At 43.3% G+C, this 17,879-nt stretch overlaps 1 protein-coding gene across 10 annotated transcripts; it reads left to right on the top strand.

Moving 5' to 3' along the window:
• Window positions 1-289: 289 nt before the first annotated feature.
• STEAP1 (STEAP family member 1) lies at window positions 290-13,971 on the top strand. 10 transcript variants are annotated; one of them, XM_043541234.1, is made up of 6 exons: window positions 507-1,698; window positions 2,673-2,722; window positions 4,296-4,399; window positions 7,920-8,432; window positions 9,843-10,007; window positions 12,739-13,971. In XM_043541234.1, the coding sequence occupies exons 1-6, from the start codon at window positions 1,592-1,594 to the stop codon at window positions 12,994-12,996; spliced, it is 1,197 nt and encodes a 398-aa protein (XP_043397169.1). In that variant the 5' UTR covers window positions 507-1,591; the 3' UTR covers window positions 12,997-13,971. The 10 variants fall into 10 exon arrangements, with proteins under 10 accessions (XP_043397172.1, XP_007065358.1, XP_043397169.1 ...); XM_043541239.1 differs by having other exon boundaries at window positions 12,092-12,750; XM_027827636.3 differs by having other exon boundaries at window positions 1,572-1,709; window positions 4,307-4,399.
• The last annotated feature ends 3,908 nt before the right edge of the window (window positions 13,972-17,879 follow it).

Genomic DNA, 17,879 nt, shown 5'->3' with positions numbered 1-17,879 from the left:
CCAGCCAAACAATATTAGTCATGTGATAAGTAACTTAATAAATATAGCCCAGATACCACTAAACTAGTCAATTGAGACTTTCCAATGAGAGTTTTGCCATTGATATCAATGGGAGCATGACCGCCTTTGGACCTTAATATTTAGATAAAGACTGAGCCAGTTCTCTGTACATACAACACTACCCGTAGCTGATTAAAGCAGCCATGTGCCTCCACTCATGTTCCTACCGCTAGATGTCACCCTGAGAGTAATTTTTAAAGCGTGACAAAGAGCCCGAAAGGAGAAAAAAATTATATCCCACCAGGCAATTTCTTATCTGCCGCCAGCCACGCGGCTCAGCGCGGACGACCTTGTGCTCTGTAGAATCCACACCAAATCAAAGGCGAGAGGCGAATAGCGTTTTGTATCTATGTCAGTAATTTCCCAAATGCCAACAAGATAATCCACAGTACTAGTGTGAACACAATCCAGAGCTAGTGTTCTGAATGCATCTCCAAGGTGGGTCAGCTTTGTCAGAATTGCGAGAGCTAAAAGGGGCCAGATCAGGGCAGACTTTGATCGTGATTGTTACGTTAGTAGAGACAGGGCTGGAGAAGTGCAATTTGTCAGCAGGAAGGAGACAGGTTTGGCTGGCAGCAGGGTTAGGTGAGGGAGATCGGAATTGAACGTGCAATTGGGGCGAGGCATGTTGTCGGATGTAGGGAGGGTATTTGGCAGGCAGCGGGGCAGGAGTAGTTTCTTGGATGTCGGTTTGGGACCGGAGGAGGCAGACATTGGGGTTTAGATTTATTTTTATTTATGTTTGGTGTAAAGGGAGCGCCTAAGTTTGTGTTCTATTTGGTAGGGCAAGAATATCTGGTAAGAAGAGGCAGGGACAAAGTGCAGAAAGGTTAGAGAGGAAAGCGTTGGAGGACCCCGACAGGACGATTGGCGAAGATAAGGAAAAGAAGGACAGGGAACAAGGGATTATCTGCCACTGTTTCAGGACCCAGATTTTCAGGGAGCGGAAAGAACAGCTCAAGACGTTCTCTATTTAGGCAGCGAAATTTGGGGGGGAGGGAGCTAGGGCCCCAAACTGGCAGGATCTGGGGCGCTAGCTCCGGCTTTTTCCTCCACTGTTGCGCTAGGATGCAGTGAGGTGTCTCGCCTTCTGTCTAAGAAGTACAATTTGCAAGGTGAGAGCCAAAAATTGGCTGGATCGCGCGGGACCCAGATGCCAAATCCAAGGATTGGTGGCACTGATGTGCCAGGATTCATTGGGGACTGAACGGCTTTGGGGTGAGAGGAGCGGCTACATGTGTCCGCACTTCCCACATTAGAATTTGAAGGGGCAGGGGCAAACGTGGTTGGATCCAGAAAAATTCAGCTGCCGGATCCAGGGATTTCTGCCACCCATCCGGGCGGCATGGGTCTAGGGCTTTTTGGTGCAGAAGGCGCGGTGAAACCTGATCTCTAGTGAGCTCTTACAATTTGAGGGCTGTGTAGACGAAAATCAACAGGATTCGGGCAAATCCAGTTTTCACCCAGCCCCAGCGGAGGCGGGGTGAAGCCGGATGGATGCAGAAGGCGGAGCTGGAAAGGAGGAGGGAGAATGGGCACGCCGAAGGCTGGGCATCAGACTTCCAAGGTCGCTTGTGGGCTGCGCCAGCGCGCCTTGGAATCTCACCCTGACCTGAGCCTGGAGGTACCTAAACCGAGGTAGAAAGTTTGTAAGTAACTTCGGTTTAATCTCTGCGTTTTCTAACAGCTCCGCGTTTGTGGCTGGGGTACGTTCGCACAGACAAACAGCAGCAGTAGATTCGCTTTCTCCTGCCCTGCCCTGATTAATCAAATACTTGCTGAGCTGAGCTACTGGTGGGCCCTCGGGAGACTGTTAGAAACTCAGCCGACCCGTTACAACCGGAACAGGAGGAGTCCTGGAGAGCAACCTCTAACTTCATTTCACTCCAGAGTCCCCTTCTCCCCCCCCCCCCCCCGTGCTAAATTCAATCAGTATCTTCCTGCAACTGGTGACTCAGAAATCGCTATAAGAATTGGTTTTATAGCCCACAAAGGGAAGGGAGTAAACCCTGGACTCGGGATGACAAAGTCTTGTTTGGTTTAGTTTTCCAGGCTTTAATCTGAGCTGCCTGTACAGAAGTTGCCCGAGTCTTGGGAAAATGTTTCCAGGCAATGCTCCCTTTTGCAGTAAACAGCAGCTTATTCATATTTCCTGTGCCTGACAGTCTGACTTTTTTACCCCGCTGGGTTGGCTGATTGGAACAGATTTTAGACTGTTTCCGTGAAGAACAAAGCGAAATGCTTGTTCACAGATTGTACTACATCCTCACCTGGGTCGCTTTAATTTTAGGGACAGTGTCTCAAAACCTGGAGAAGATCTAATCCCATTCTGACTGTAGCGGAAACGCTGAACAATACCTTAACTATTCCAAATACTGTGTATTTCTCACTAGATCTTCCACAAAGTTCAGAATAAAAGCTTTGCTAAATGCAAATGTGGAAAGTTCTTTTTTTTAAGAAACTGCATATATCCAAACAATGCAGAGAGTTCTCTAAAAGAAAAACTTTTGGTTCTTGAAACCTATGCTGTAATTTTGCAAATATAACAGCAGATTTTCAGATGTAACTCCCACAGTAGGTTCTAATCATGTTTATTATTTCTCTTTTCACAGAGCCAAGTCCTGCAGTCCTTACTCCAGAAAATCTCCCATTGACTTCACAGGTAGCTTTCCCTGAGTGAGGGCTGCAGATTTTGGACCCTAGTTTGTTTATTTAGCATAATTCTGAGTCAGCTTTCATGTTACAAAATGGAATGATCACATCAGAAGGAAAACTATCATTTGGTTTACCAGCTGAGTTTAAAGTGGACAGCAAACCTTATATTCACAGCAGGAGCTTGTCCCTTATGGTTTTAAATGGTTTTACTGCTTCACTGTAGAAGGTGGGAAGTTGAGCTGACATGCAGTGAGGACAGGAGTTACTACAACACTTTTGTCACACAATAATAATTATGATCTACTTAGCCATCATTCTATTTAGCTATTTCCTCAACCTCTGGGCTTTTAAATGTAATTTTCTTTGTCTCAGTCGGTGCACTGGAGTTGGCTGCTTCTTACCAATTCATTTAGCATTTACCACAGAGTAGAATTATTAATGTCTCCTATTATGGACCCTCCTAACCCACATCTCATTACTGGACATTGAGCCGATATTTTATTTCGTTAATTCTGGCACAAGAAAACAAGTGCACTTTCATGACCCATCCCCAATGATTCTTTGTATGCAGCTCCACAGCTGAGACGTGTTGCATTGGATGAGAACATGCATTCATTCTCACACAGTTTATTTTTCAGTATTGCTTATTAGGATTGTTTTTATTTCCAGAAAACTGATAAATTGGCTTCTAATTGTTACTTTTGCAACAACAGCTGTCATCCCAGCTGATAGCCATCATAGTAAATTTCAAAAAGAAAAGGAGTACTTTTGGCACCTTAGAGACTAACAAATTTATTTGAGCATAAGCTTTCGTGAGCTACAGCTCACTTCATCAGATGCATCCGATGAAGTGAGCTGTAGCTCATGAAAGCTTATGCTCAAATAAATTTGTTAGTCTCTAAGGTGCAACAAGTACTCCTTTTCTTTTTGCAAATACAGACTAACACGGCTGCTACTCTGAAACCAGTCAATTTCACTACATCCTCCACAATATCACAAGCCTTTAATAGCTGGCAGGTATTGTTGGGATTCTCATTTCTAGAATGTGCAGTATCAGAATAAGAGCTGCATGTCTTAATGCATGAATATCACTTGCCCATCTGTCTTTCCAAGCCAGATCGTGCTCTTGGAAATCTGTGTGAACTGGTACAAGAAAGGATGATTAGAATGGCAGCATTGAAACCAAAAGAGGATAGTGCTGCAGGCCCTCATCTCTCTCCATTTTATCCCTTCCTCACACCTTAACCTCACTGTTATGGATTGACATGATCTTTGCAAGTCCATTCAACTTGCTTAGCTTTACCTGTGCTGCCTCTAATGTCTCAGACAGAACTGAGTGGTCTCATGATCCTCATTCTGCCAAGGATCAGGAAAAAATGAAAGGAACTCCTGTTAGAGCCATGAAAGCCCCAAAGAAGTATGTACCACTCTAAAGCCACAGGCTGTGTGTCACTTCCATAGGAGGCAAATGGCCCTGAAAACATATGGCAAATGAAAACTATGGTCATTTCTGCATTTCAGTAAAATAACAACAAAATTGAAGCAGTGCATTTGAGTACTTGATGACTTACATCCTGTAGTTATTTTTCAGGGTTCCTCTGTAATGGAGAGCAGGAACACTCTGGATCAGGATGAAGTTCAGAAACCGGAGCCTGGGAGAAATACGGGAAACCATAACAATTCGGTAACATACATATAAAAAAAGCTCATATGCATCATGCAAATGTTTGATCTCTCACCTGGGTCGTTCTGGAGAATTAACTGTTTCCATAACATGAGGATCTCATCAGCTCATCTTTAAGTCTTGTAACAATATTATCATGAAGAGATAAAAAGATAAAGACATTTCACTCTGTGTAGTCAGAGATCATGCTTAAATACACAGTTTGGGCCAGTGAAGTGGCAGCACAGTTCAGAGCTACATGAGGGATTTGAGTTGTGCCCTATTAGCTGAAGAAAGCACAGTAGAAATCATTTTATTCCAGTAAGAAATCCCTAAATTTCTTTAAAGGACAGTCTTTAAAAGACAGTCTTTTTAAAGTAGTTGTCTCACAATGAACATTATGTCTTTCTCACTGCCCCCAAAAGAAAAATCCAGCAAAAAAAAAATCTTTTCCAGCAAAAATTTGCCTCTGCAGGAGGAGGAAGCTGGATGGGGAGGTGCTCTGCGACTGTGGGGCCTATTTCTGAACCTCCCTAAAGTCATGTCTCTGGGCAGAGTTCCTCTGGGCCGTGTCCACTAGCTCCCTGGGTGACTTCGAGAAGCAGTGGGCACGGTCCAGGGTTCTCTGCTCAGTGTCCACCTCTGGCTCCCTGCTTTTAACCCTGTGACCCCCACTCCCTTGCCTGTTTTTTTCATTTGTTTCCCCACCAAATCTGCTTGAGGCCTGGGACAAGTAGCTCCTCCCCTTTGGCTGGGGGGAGGGGCCTTTAGATGTGGGCAGGCTTGTGCCCGCCCATTCCCCAGAGCCTCAGTAGGTGCTGAGTCACAGAACTAATGCCTTATTCTGAGGGTAGCTATCTCTTATCATTGAATATTGAATTAGGCCTTTCAGACTACCTCTTCAAAAGGTCAGAACCTCTGAGCCAAGTTCACAGATGAATCTTAGTGCATATAATTTACCCCACCTTCTGTCCTCTCAGCATGTATGTTACACCAGTTCAGTCTGCCTCTCCTTACGGAATGTCTGCACTGCCATTCAAGGTGTGATTGCAGCTCAGGCAGACGTAGCCGGGCAAGCTTTACTCATGCTGTCATTGCTAAAAGTATCAGTGTAGATGTGGCAGCGTGGGCTAGTGATGGGAGTAGGTACTCAAGGACCCCAGCGGGCTTCTACAGCCCGTGCTGAACCCTGAGCTGCCACAGCTACACTTCTGTTTTTAGCCATACTAGCTAGATTAAAGCTAGCCCGGTTATGTCTACCTGAGCTACAGTCACACCTCTGATTGCAGCATAGGGATACCCCTCGCCTGAGCGCATCTAATGGAGTCTGTCTTCAGAGGCAGACAAGCTGTGCTTTTACTGTGGGATAACTAGCATGTTAGCTGTCCTTCTGTGAAACCTACTGGAGACAAGGCATAAGGTAAACTAGGTCAAACCCCAGAGGAGGGCTGATCTCACCTCACTATCACGCAGTAACCATTGTGAGTACCTTGTCTCCACTTAGGATTTTACAGCGAGATCACTATGCACACCTGTTATCTCGCTGTCAAAAACCCAAATGCTGTTCTGTCAGTGAAGACAAAGCCTTAGGGTATGCCTGCACTTCGAGCTGGGGGTGGAATTACCAGCTCAAAGAGACATACCCTCGCTAGCTCTGATGGAGCTAGCATGCTAAAAATAGAGTGTAGCTGTGGTGGCAGGAGGAGCTAGCTTCCCTGAGTATGTGCTGTGGTCTTGGACAGTTGCATACGCAAGCTGGCTACCCTTCCTGCTGCTCAACCAACCCCTCATGCCACTGGGACTACATTCTATTTTTAGAGTACTTAATCATAGCTAGCACAGGTATGTCTCCTTGAGCTGGAAATTACACTCCCAGCTTGAATTGTAGATTTGCACCCAATTACCAATGGGCTACATGCTGCCCCGCTTCGCACATCCTCTCTGAATTTTCCTCTCAGACTTGTGTCAGCACCATTGTCATATGGAGCAGTCTGGTTCTTGAGAATGATGCTGGATGACAGCCCTGAACCTGCTTTGGGAGCATAGGCACTAACTCCACGGGTGCTTCGGGGCTGGAACACCCACGCTAAAAAATAGTGGGTGCTCAGCCACCAACCTGCCACCCGCCAATCAGCTGCTTGGCGGGCCCCCTCCTCCCCTGCTCTGCCTCCTCCCCCCAGCGCCTGCCGCCGATCAGCTGTTCGGCAGCGGGCAAGAGGTGCTGGAGGGAGGGGGGCAGAGCAGGGTGGAAAGAGGCAGAATGAGGGCAGGGTACGCTTGTGGGAGGGGGCAGAGAGGAGGCTGGAAAAGACAGAGCAAGAGTGGGGCCTTGAGGGAAGGAGCAGAGTGGGGGCAGGGCCTCTGGGCGGAGCAGGGGTGAACCACCCACCCAGAAAGAAGAAAGTTGGCACCTGTGTTTGGGAGTCCTCCAATGTCCTAACGTGAGGCAAATTTAGAACTTCCAAATTACTGTCGCTAATTATTTTTTCCCAAATCTAGTACAGAGACTCTTCTTCACTGAGTTCTGGACATAAGACAAGTTACATGTCTTCAAATGGAACCATTTCTGGCTTATTTGAGGCTTTATTTTATTTGTATGGGATTATGAAGGGAGACACTCCTTTTGGATTGTGAAGAATAAATGTAATTCCCCACCCCCACACAAACTTCTACCAGCATCCCATCATTGCATAGATATAAAAGGAAAACATAAATTCTAATCTGTTTCCCTCTGCAAGAGGTAATAACCACAGGACAGTCTTTAAATTTACTGACTGTAATGCATGCTATAGTGTTATGCTGAAGTTCTGGCCTAATTTTGCTCCCACCAAAGTTGATGAGAGTTTTGCCACCAACTTCAACGAAAGTCAATCAAGCCATGCCTACCTGGCAGAAGAAATTTCAATTTTGTAGTTGAGATGATCGAATTTCACATCATTTGTGAAGGGGGAAATGAGGCAGGAAACTATTAGATCTTATGTGTATCGGGTGAGGGAGGAGGGGACTTGAGTGTGGAGTGGGCTTATGTGCACTCCTAGCTCTTTGGTTTCTACCGTCTATGTACCATCAATCAAAAAATTTTCAATTTCTCCTGCAAATGCAGTTAAAATATCACTGGCTGACTAGAATGTTGTATTATACAGACTCTGGCTTCCATTGCCATGTGCATCATTTGGGTTACATTATTAATCTGTGTCTTGAAATTTATCCCTCTTATCAAAGGAGGTCATAATGAAATCTTCTCTTGTGGTAGTTAACTTCCTGGAATGAAAATCTATTCAGAAACCACCTTAGAGGATGAATAGGGAACCAGAAATCTAGATTTAAATTGCCTCAGCACAGATCAGCTAGGTACCTAAGTATCTGAGAGGTGAAACCTCACATGTTTGAGCTGTCTTGTCTTTGATAACTATTATGTTACTGTTTGTATAATGTAAGGGAAACGTATGGTGAAAGGGCAATAATGCAGGAGTCTAACACGATTGATGGATTCTTTAATTTCTTAAACTTGACACATTTTTCTTCTTTTTATCCTTTTCAGAATACGGATTTGCAAGTCACCTACACCCAAGAAGCAGTTGCGTTTTTTCATTTACATCAAACACGTCATTTTGATGAGTTTGAATACCCTTCAGATCAATACTGCAAGCAGGATCTCTTCCCCAAATGGCACTTGCCACTGAAGATAGCGTCTATAGCCTCATTGCTAATATTTATCTATACTTTTCTGAGAGATGTCGTCCACCCTTTTGTCACTACTAATGAAAACACTTTCTATAAAATTCCAATCCTGGTCATAAACAAAGTTTTACCAGTGGTTTCAATCACCCTTCTGGCACTGGTTTATTTACCAGGAATATTAGCTGCAGGTTTCCAGCTCCACTATGGGACCAAGTATAAACGATTTCCACAGTGGCTGAATGGCTGGATGTTATCAAGAAAGCAGCTTGGCCTTCTCAGTTTTTTCTTTGCCTCAATGCATGCATGCTATAGCTTGTGCTACCCAATGAGGAGATCTTACAGATACAAGCTGTTGAACTGGGCGTACCAACAGGTATGACTGGGTCCAAATATCGAACTAAAACTTCTTTATTGACAGAGTCCTGATCTCACATCTACTCAACTCTCGCAGAGAAGCCTGTGAGGAGAAAGATTTTCATTTGAATCTGAAGCAGCCGCCACAAAGCTCTTTGTTTAAAAACCTATGGGCTAACCCACAAAATATATATTGCTTCATTTAACAGGCCGGGGTATGTTAAAGTGAAAGAGCAGAATCTAATTGCTAAAGCCTGAAAATAAGAGTCCCACCCTCCAGGTGTCAATCCTGGCTCTGCCAATGAATCTGCAAACTCTTGAGCAAGTCACTTCCCCTGTGTGGGTTTGAGATCAGTCCTCCATAAAACAGCGCCAATCATACCTGCCTCACAGGTAATTAGTTGTTTGTAAAGTACTTTGAGATCCTCATCTGACTGTCTTCCTATCTACACAGCTCCTGGTACTGATTCCAATTGTCATTGTCCTATATATAACAAATAAGTGTGAAGTGGTGTTAGACTTAAAGTCCCATCTCAGCTTTCCGCTAGCTAACAGCGTAGACGTGTGTGACTCAAAGAGGGTAGGGTGTTTTCAGCTTCTTGAGAATTCAGCACATGCACAAGCACTTTGCTCCAGAATTTACAAAAAGCTGGCCTGCTGGGAATTTCCCTGGCATTAGCGTATCCTCAGGTAGTGTAGTGCTGCTAAGCCACTCGCAGCCCCCGGTACAGAGAGTGTCCTGGCGCCATGTCAGGGCAGAATGACTGTGACTGGAGCACACTGCATTGTGATGATCCCTACCTGATGCAATGGCCTCTTCGGGGCTGTTGCAGGCAGCCATAAATTAGAACAACCTGGAGAATCAAGGTCCTCTGAAGTCTAATCCATTCCTCTGTACAGACCATTGTTTTCAGGGCAGCTCAATGGGCCGAGTGTAATTTTTAGAGCTAAATAGCTATCCTGGCAGGATAACAAAGTAATTGAGAATGCCTGCTGATTAGCCCCTTAAAATAGTCCAGGTTAATATATTTCCTGTTAGAATCTTCCAAATATGATATTTAGCAATAGGTGGAATTTTGATTGTGAAAGAATAAAGATTCTCCTCCTGTGAAGTCAGGTTACAAAGGCTGCAGGACAAGTCTCCTCTGGGTCAAGGCATTGCTCAATTCAGTAAACACTTCTCAATCTAGGTGATTTTCCTTCAGAATAGACTGATGCAAACTTTGTCATCAGAAGTAAATAACCTCAGAGTTAAATGCAGAGACTTGGCTGCGTTCCCATTTGTAGGGCAAAAGCAAAGGAAAGGGAGTGAAAACAAAGCCCAGTATTGGCTTATGGATAAATGACTCTAATGTAAATAACTACAATTCTTGGGAACAGCAAGGTCCTGTGTCAGTCTGTCACATTAAATGTGATGTTCTTTTGGCAGGTCAAGCAAAAAAAGGAAAATGCCTGGATTGAACATGATGTCTGGAGAATGGAGATTTATGTGTCTCTAGGAATTCTGGGGCTAGCTCTGCTGACCATACTGGCAGTAACATCAGTTCCATCTGTCAGCCATTCTTTGACCTGGAGAGAGTTCCACTGTATTCAGGTACACATAAACAGTGCATGTGATCTGTGTGCTCTTGGAGGATTTTATATTATAGATTAAGATCAGCAGTAATAGCCTTTTTTTAAAATATCAGAACATCACAGTGCTCATGGAAACCAGTCTGAAAGTTTACTCAGTGTCATTTGCCAATTGCTTTGCAACAAACATTCTACTTTATTTGTTACATGGAAAAAAAAGATTGACATATTGGTAGGCTAAAATGTTGTTGCAGATTAGAGATTGTTAATGACAAGGAGTATCCCCACACCTGTAGGGCACTAGTTCTGGTGTCACCAACTTGATAGTCTTGGTTCTAAAAAGTCAGACTGCTGTTCCATGGCCTACTGCATGAGAAATGAGACTGTGGGCTCAGTGCAGTCCATCACAAAAAACACTCCCACAATTTGCACCTTTGTTGGAGGCTTGATCATAAAACCAAGTATTAGAAGGGTGTTAACATGAGATTATTTTGAGTCCAGAACAGGATCACGCTATGTTGGCAGGGCAGCAGAGAGGCATTTGTACTACCACATCCTATATCAAACCATTAAGGCCAGATCCTTGGGACCAAGCCAACTTGTGTTCAATATAGGAGACAAGGTAGGGGGAAAGGCCACTTTTCTGCTCCACTAATCCAGGGGCTGGCCACTGACAGTGATGGTTACTTGGGGATCATTCCATTGGCCAAGTATCATTGCCATAAAAGGCATTTCAGTAATACCTTGGTCCATTCCTACTGGCCCAGATATGCCTTGATGTGCCTCAGCAGCACAAAGCAGACGGAAGGGAGGGCAAGGATCAGGTCCTTACCATAAACATAGGCTTTCACTCTCCCTCTCCAGCAAAAAAGGTATGTTCAAAGCAAAGGAATCTAGTTGAAAAGGTAAGGGGTCAAATTCTGCCCATAGGTACACCTAATCAATCTTACATATGTACCAAGCTCAGCATCCACATGTGCTTGCTTCAGCCACCTAAACATCCGTTTGAGGGGCTGGGGTTTTCTTCTAAATTACATTAGCATTAATTTAAAAAGACTCCCCTGAAGTCACTGAGGTTATACCAGTGTAAAACTGGTTTAGCAGAGTGGTGAATCAGGCCCTGAGCACCTAAACATGAACGTTTGATTACCTATTAAGCACTCTGCATTAGGTCATCAATGAGTATCTCCTGACAATGCAGTGATGGGGGATCATATATACTGTAACTTGAGATGCAATCAGTTGTGGGGAAAATTCTCAGGTGTATAGAGAGTAGCTGGGGAAAGGTAGTCAGAAGGGGCCTCTACTTCACAATTTTGGTTATTCATATTAAAGTACTGTTATCCCTTTTTGACCCAACCAGTAAGCCAAGATTCAGGATCTAGAGGGTTGTTTCAGTAGAGGAGAAATAGCTGATACTTCAGTGTTTCTCTGATAAAATTCTGTTAATTTCCAAAGAAAAACCTGTCAAAGTCCTGTTTCCCTGAACACAGCAGGAATCAAATAGCACAAGACAGTTTCGTTTCTCTCAGTTCCAGCCAGCACTTAGCCCAAAAGCTCTCTCAGGGACACATTCCCAGGGCTGGTTCTGACTGTGCCCTTGGCCTTCTACTGCTTGTATCTCAGCTTCTGTGGTGTTTTTCCTTCCCTCCTGCTTTTATCACAGACACGCACATCTCCACTAAAACAATAGCCAGTGAAACCCCTTCACCTATGTGGCTCTGTTTCTGACCTGTCTTGCGTCTGCCATTCTTCTGAGTAATGCGCCTAGAGTTTCAGCGTCCCAGTTCTCTAGAGGAGCTCAATAGCTTCTTATGCTGTCCTAAATGAAAGGGCAGCAGTTATGCCCACCTTCTTCTTCAACTAGGCGTCGCCCAGCCCATACCAGCAGCAAGGTAAAGAAGCCCATCTAACCAGAAGAATAACACTAATATGCTAGATTAGTCTTGTAAACAAATAATGCATCAATCTGATTATGTGAAGGGATATCTAGAACAGTGTATGATTTCCCAGTGATTACTATGAAAAGTTAAGTTAAAAAAAAACAATTTTTGTTTTCACGGAAAATTCAAATCCAGTGGTGCTACTAGTACTTTTTTCTCTTAGGGCCCAATCCTGAATTCCCTGAGCATCCTAAATCAAATCCAGTGACGTCAGGGGGAGTTATTTCTTTATGAGGAAGGTAGCACCGAGCTCTTCTACAGTTATTAAATGGGGCTGTTGTTTTTTCATTGCGTGGAACATCAGAAGCTCCTGATTGTAATAATTTGCTTTGCAAGAAATTTTAAAAAAAAATCTATCTTTGTTCTTATAGAAATAAGGGTAGAAAAGGCCTAACAAAGCATCAAGTCACAACCATCCTTCTGCTAATGCAGGATAAAAATGGCATGTGGGGAAACTGAGCTGATATCAAGAATGAACTTATGTCTTCTGAGGAAAGTACGATTTGTACGTAGCACCATAGACCACCCATCTCTCTTGACATCTCATTTATACCGCTGCTACATGGAAAAGTTGCAAAAATGTGCCCAATCTTTCTCCCATTAAAGTCGAAGAGAATTTTGCCACTACTTTGATGGGTGTAGGATTGAGCCCCTTAGTTACTGAATTAATGATCTTTGATCTGATCAAAAGCCCAGTGACATTTGTGGGTTATGCATCAAGCCCTTGGTGCTTACGACGTCTGCCTAATAAAGTACATTTTTTACTGTTATTGGGGAAAAAAATTAACTTGTGTTCTTTTCTCTTTCCAGAGCAAGATGGGGTATTTAGCTTTGCTGCTATGCACAGTTCACGCATTGGTATTTGCCTGGAATAAATGGGTTGACGTAAACCAATTTGTGTGGTACACCCCCCCTACATTTATGATCGCCATTTTTCTTCCTATTATAGTCCTGCTTTGTAAAAGCGTCCTGCTTCTCCCATGCCTTAGGAAGAAGATCCAGAAGATCAGATGCGGTTGGGATGCTAATATAGAGATGAATAAAACACAGATGACTTCCAGACTGTAGATTGAATGAGTATTTATCATGCTGCCATGTATAGATTTAATGAGCTCTATGAAATGGTCACATATTGGTGGGGAGGGGGTTTGCATGCATTGGTTAAATACTCTTTGTGTATTTTTCATTTCCACTTTTGTTTGGGGGTGTGGCATCTGTGTTCTCCTCTGACTTGATCTGGGATAAGGGAGTATCCTTTACTGAGACAGTGGATTGAATTGGGTTCCTCAGGCATTGACTCATTTCTTTATTCTGAGTCTTATGCTGTTTAAAATCCAATTCTTCATTTCCACAAGTAAAACAATCATCAGCCATAGGGAAAGGCAATCATAAATCCCGGCTTGACATGTTGACTACAGAAGGTCAATAAGATAACGATTTGAAAGAACCAGATCTGACTCTTATACTACAGAGGGTGTTTCCCAGTGCTTGCTATGTTTAAGGTAACACATGTCACATTTTTTCCCCATTCCTTTTTTCCCCTCTTTTATTATTATTTTTTTTCCTATTTGCTTCTTTATTTATTTTTGAGGCTGAACATCTTCCATGCTTTTGGCAGGAGCAAGCAGACACTTACACATGTGCTTAACTTAACTCGCATAAGTCCTCCCAGTGACTTCAGTGGGGCTGCTCACATGAGTAAAGTTAAGATCATGCATAAGTGTTTGCAGGATTGACCTTTACTCTGTACCCCAGGGTGATTTTATTTTTCAGTTAAGCCCTTTTAGACACTTCTGACCAAATAGGGTGGAGTGGGGGAGAAATGTCAGAGAATAAACAACGCTTTGAAACTTAGCATTGACATAGTCCTTACTGAGAATTTTTAAAATATTAAATCAATTCTGAATATACTTAATCAAAGCTAATGAATCCTTGCATTCTCTGTGATAGCAGCAGCTGATTGAATGATATTAGTTGCATGATTCACTTGACAAATGTCAGGATATTTTTCAAATAAATAATGCAGTGACTACTCTTTTTTCATTATTCATCCAGCGTTAGCTCCATCACTGCCACTCTTCTGTTCAGGCTGACTAGGGAGCCCAGAACAGGTGCTGATGATGCCAGGCTGCTGTTGAGACCAGTGAAATGAGAGTTGTAATTGCTTCACTGGACCACACACAACAGACACACAGCACACACGCAGCAAAATGATCCCAAAAAACTCTCTCAAAATCAGAAACAGGAGAAAATTGATGATTGGTAAAAAGGAAAGGATCTAGTGTACACTATACATGGATCCAGTATACCTTAAAACTAATTCGTCTACTATACATTAATGGATCTAGCATACATAGCAAAACTAATGGATCAGTTAACATTGCTGTAGGGACAGTATATTTTACATTTCCTATCTTTAATCTTTCATTAAGTATATTAATACGTTGCTTTAGTACAAGATATAGGGGAGTGGTTACCTCTATACTTCATTGACTAAAGAGAAAGTGGATAACACTGTTAGTAACCATGACTGGTCTATACTTGTAGTGTCTAAAACACAAATATATTTTAATATGTTCAGTGTTTCTAAACCCACTAGCCTCTTAGAATCACACTGCCAAGCTGTCATTGCGTATAAAAGTCAATAGTGCCAGACAGTGATGGACGTTGTCTAAGGAATTTAAACAAAGGAAGTTAGTGCACAATATGAGTCCAAGAACATTTCAGACTTATTTACTCTAGGAACAGGGTGCATGCAATTATCAGTACATTTGGAGTGTCATCACTAAAACAAATAAAATGAATGAGAGGATGTTATCATGGACATAGATTAGGAGCTACCAAAGGCTCCTGGTATTCATTTAATCAGAGCATTATCTGCACTCCATAGTAAGGTACTATAAAATAGTTTACTAACAATGCTACAGAACTACACAAACCAGTTTACCAGATTAGGTGGTAGAGTACTTTAAGAGTTCACCTCCTTCCTTTACCCAACAAACCAACTAATATTTTTAATAAAAAAAATGTACTGGCTGCTAGTTTCCTCTCCCATTGTGGTGATGGGGGGTGCATGGAATCTAATTGCTTTTATATATTATTCAAGATGTAACCATAAAACCTGACCAAATTGAATGCCTAGGGCCAAGTTCAGTCATAGCATGGATACAAATAGCAGTCTAGACAGTGAGACACAGCTTAGGTAAGTAGGGTGCTCTACATGCCTGACCCCCAGGCTATATACCCTACACAGCTCTCTACTCACCCAAACAGTGCCTCTCATGGCCACATGCTATTTGTAGGAGGGTAGTGTCCTACTCCCTCCCTGCTGGCAGAGACTTTCCCCACTGCAGTGAAAGACTGAGGCAGCAGGGAAAGGGTGTTACCGGAGCCTTTCACTGTGTTGTGTAGCTACACCTGTAGTGCCTGCGGTAAGTGTAGTCATAGACTTAGTGAAACAGTGCAAGCCCCCCAGTGCACCACGTAACAGAAGGTAGCATTTGATCTTTAATGATTATCTACTAAACATCTTGTGCTCTTTGCAGGAGTAGCCCTAGTTTGCGTCTTATTTAAAAGATTTTGGTTTGGAGCACTTTCCATTTGTGTTGCATTCTGGATTAATTGTTTTACAGCAGACAGTGGAATCCAAACCTTTGACACAGAGTTGAAATAAACAGCTCTGAGTGTAACCATGCATTGCGACACACAGCTCTAAGCAGAACCTGACCCTTGATTGTTGGAAGCTACGGAGAGGAGATGGATTAAACATATGCTTTAAAAAAGTCTTTTAAAGCAACCAGTGTTGCCTGTAAAAATGAAGAGCAATCTAATAATACAATTGTACACAAATAGTGAACAGAATTCCTCAGGGGATTAGTAATGGACTTGGAAGCTTTTTACTTGTGTTACCTTAACCAGACTTGAACTGGTAATGGTAAGCTCTATCAGTGCAAACTGGGGTTTTTCTTGTCCACACTTGGGGCTTGAACTGGTACAACTACATTAGTGGCTGACTACAAAGTGAATTATCAATATAGGCAAAGGGTTGCATTTTCAAAAGTGCCTGTGTGACTGAGGAGCCTAACTCCCATTTTTCAAAAGTGACTTAAGGCTAAATGCACACTGGAATCTAGGTGTTGCAACACTCAGCGTTGCCACACTTAACTTTTAGGTACATAGAAAATCATTGGGATTCACAAAGCCTAAGTTGAGTGCTCAGCCTTTCTAAGCAATGAACGGAGGAAGATAGATGCCTAAGAACGTGATTCACAAAAGCCGCATGCTAGGTGTCTCCCTGCCTAAGCTAGCCAATGGGAGGGATGCGCCGTAAGCCCCACCCTTCTCCAGGAGTTCAGTGTCTATCTCTGCATGGGCTTCTTAGCTATGAACCCACTTCTGGAGTGAAGCACCTACGGTATTTCTGGCAAGCAGCAGCTCCCCCCTTTTTAGTCCAGTGATGAGGGTACCCATCTGAGATGTGAGAGACCCTGTAGTCCTCCCATTGTCTGAGGGAGAGAGAGGATTTGAATGGGGATCTGCTACCTCTCCAGTAAGTGCCCTACTCACTGAGTTGTGGGATATTCTGAGGTAGAACTACCTCAGTCTCCTGTAGAAGCAGTTCCACTGTGCAGAACTAATTAGTCATTGGCACAGGGGAACTGGATCCTGGTTCTTCCACATCCCGGGTGAGTGCTGTAACCAGCAGGACTACAAAGTCATTCTTGTGCAGGTTTGCGCTCTAACTCTCTTTGGCCCAATGACTCTTTATTTAGCCACAGTGGAACAGCTTCAACAGGAGAAACTGAGGAAGCCCCCCCACACAATATCCCACAGCCCAGTGGTTAAAGCACTCACCAGAGAGGTAACAGATCTCTGTTCCAATCCCTTCTCTCTCTTAGGCAAGGGTGGACTTGAGGTGGGGGTGGGGGACCTCCCATTGCCCAAGTGCGGACCTTAACCTCTGGGCCAAAAGATATGAGGGAGGTCCTCCTCATCCAGCTATTTTGTGTGGAATTAGGCATACTCTGAGTTCACCTACAAAATCGGGCCCTGCAGGCAGGTTAGATGGAGGAACACCTATCTTCCTCTGGTTTGTGAATTGCACTGGGGCTTTGGCATCCTGAAGCCTAGAGTGAGGCTGCAGTGCACATGCTCAGAGGCAGACACATAAGCATGTACGGACATTTACTGCTGAGTAAGTTTTGACCCCTACAGGGCATGGCGGAAGCTGAGCCCAGTTTTGTGAATACCAGTGGTGCCTTACTCTGGGATTTAGGTGCCTAAAGTGGCAATTAGGTGCCTAAGTCCCTCTATGAATCTAGCCCATAGGGACCTAATCCCATTGACTTTCAACGAAAGCTAGGTTCTTAAGAGCCAGATATTTAAAGATATTTTGGTGCCTAAAAATGCAGATAGATACCTAATGGTATTTTCCAAAGTGCCTAGACACCTAACTCCTATTTATTTCTTCATTATGCATGAAGAATACAGCGTATCCTCCCCAAAATTACAACACTTAGGTCACACAATGAATCTTCTGAGTCTTTACAAGTAAATGCATTAATTTGTTTCAGTTAAAATTAATTTTAAAATGAGTCTCAAGAAATTTAGCACCCTGTGTCACACCATTTTTGTATCTGCAATGATCCTAGTATTGGAACAATGCAGACCCTTCAAACTTGATTTCAATGGGAATTAGGTGCTTAAGCCCTTTGGAAAATCCCACTATACATCTATATGCTTGTTAGATGCCTAAATACTGTTCAAATCTGGCCCCAAGTGTCTAAGCCATTTTAGAAAATGGAACCTATGCTTGTAAATCATAGAATCATAGAATCATAGAATATCAGGGTTGGAAGGGACCCCAGAAGGTCATCTAGTCCAACCCCCTGCTCGAAGCAGGACCAATTCCCAATTAAATCATCCCAGCCAGGGCTTTGTCAAGCCTGACC

Source organism: Chelonia mydas, chromosome 2 (assembly GCF_015237465.2).
Source record: "Chelonia mydas isolate rCheMyd1 chromosome 2, rCheMyd1.pri.v2, whole genome shotgun sequence".
Lineage (NCBI taxonomy): Eukaryota > Metazoa > Chordata > Testudines > Cheloniidae > Chelonia > Chelonia mydas.
The sequence above is the reverse complement of the archived record's forward strand: the minus strand, read 5'-3'. Positions and strand labels throughout refer to the sequence as shown.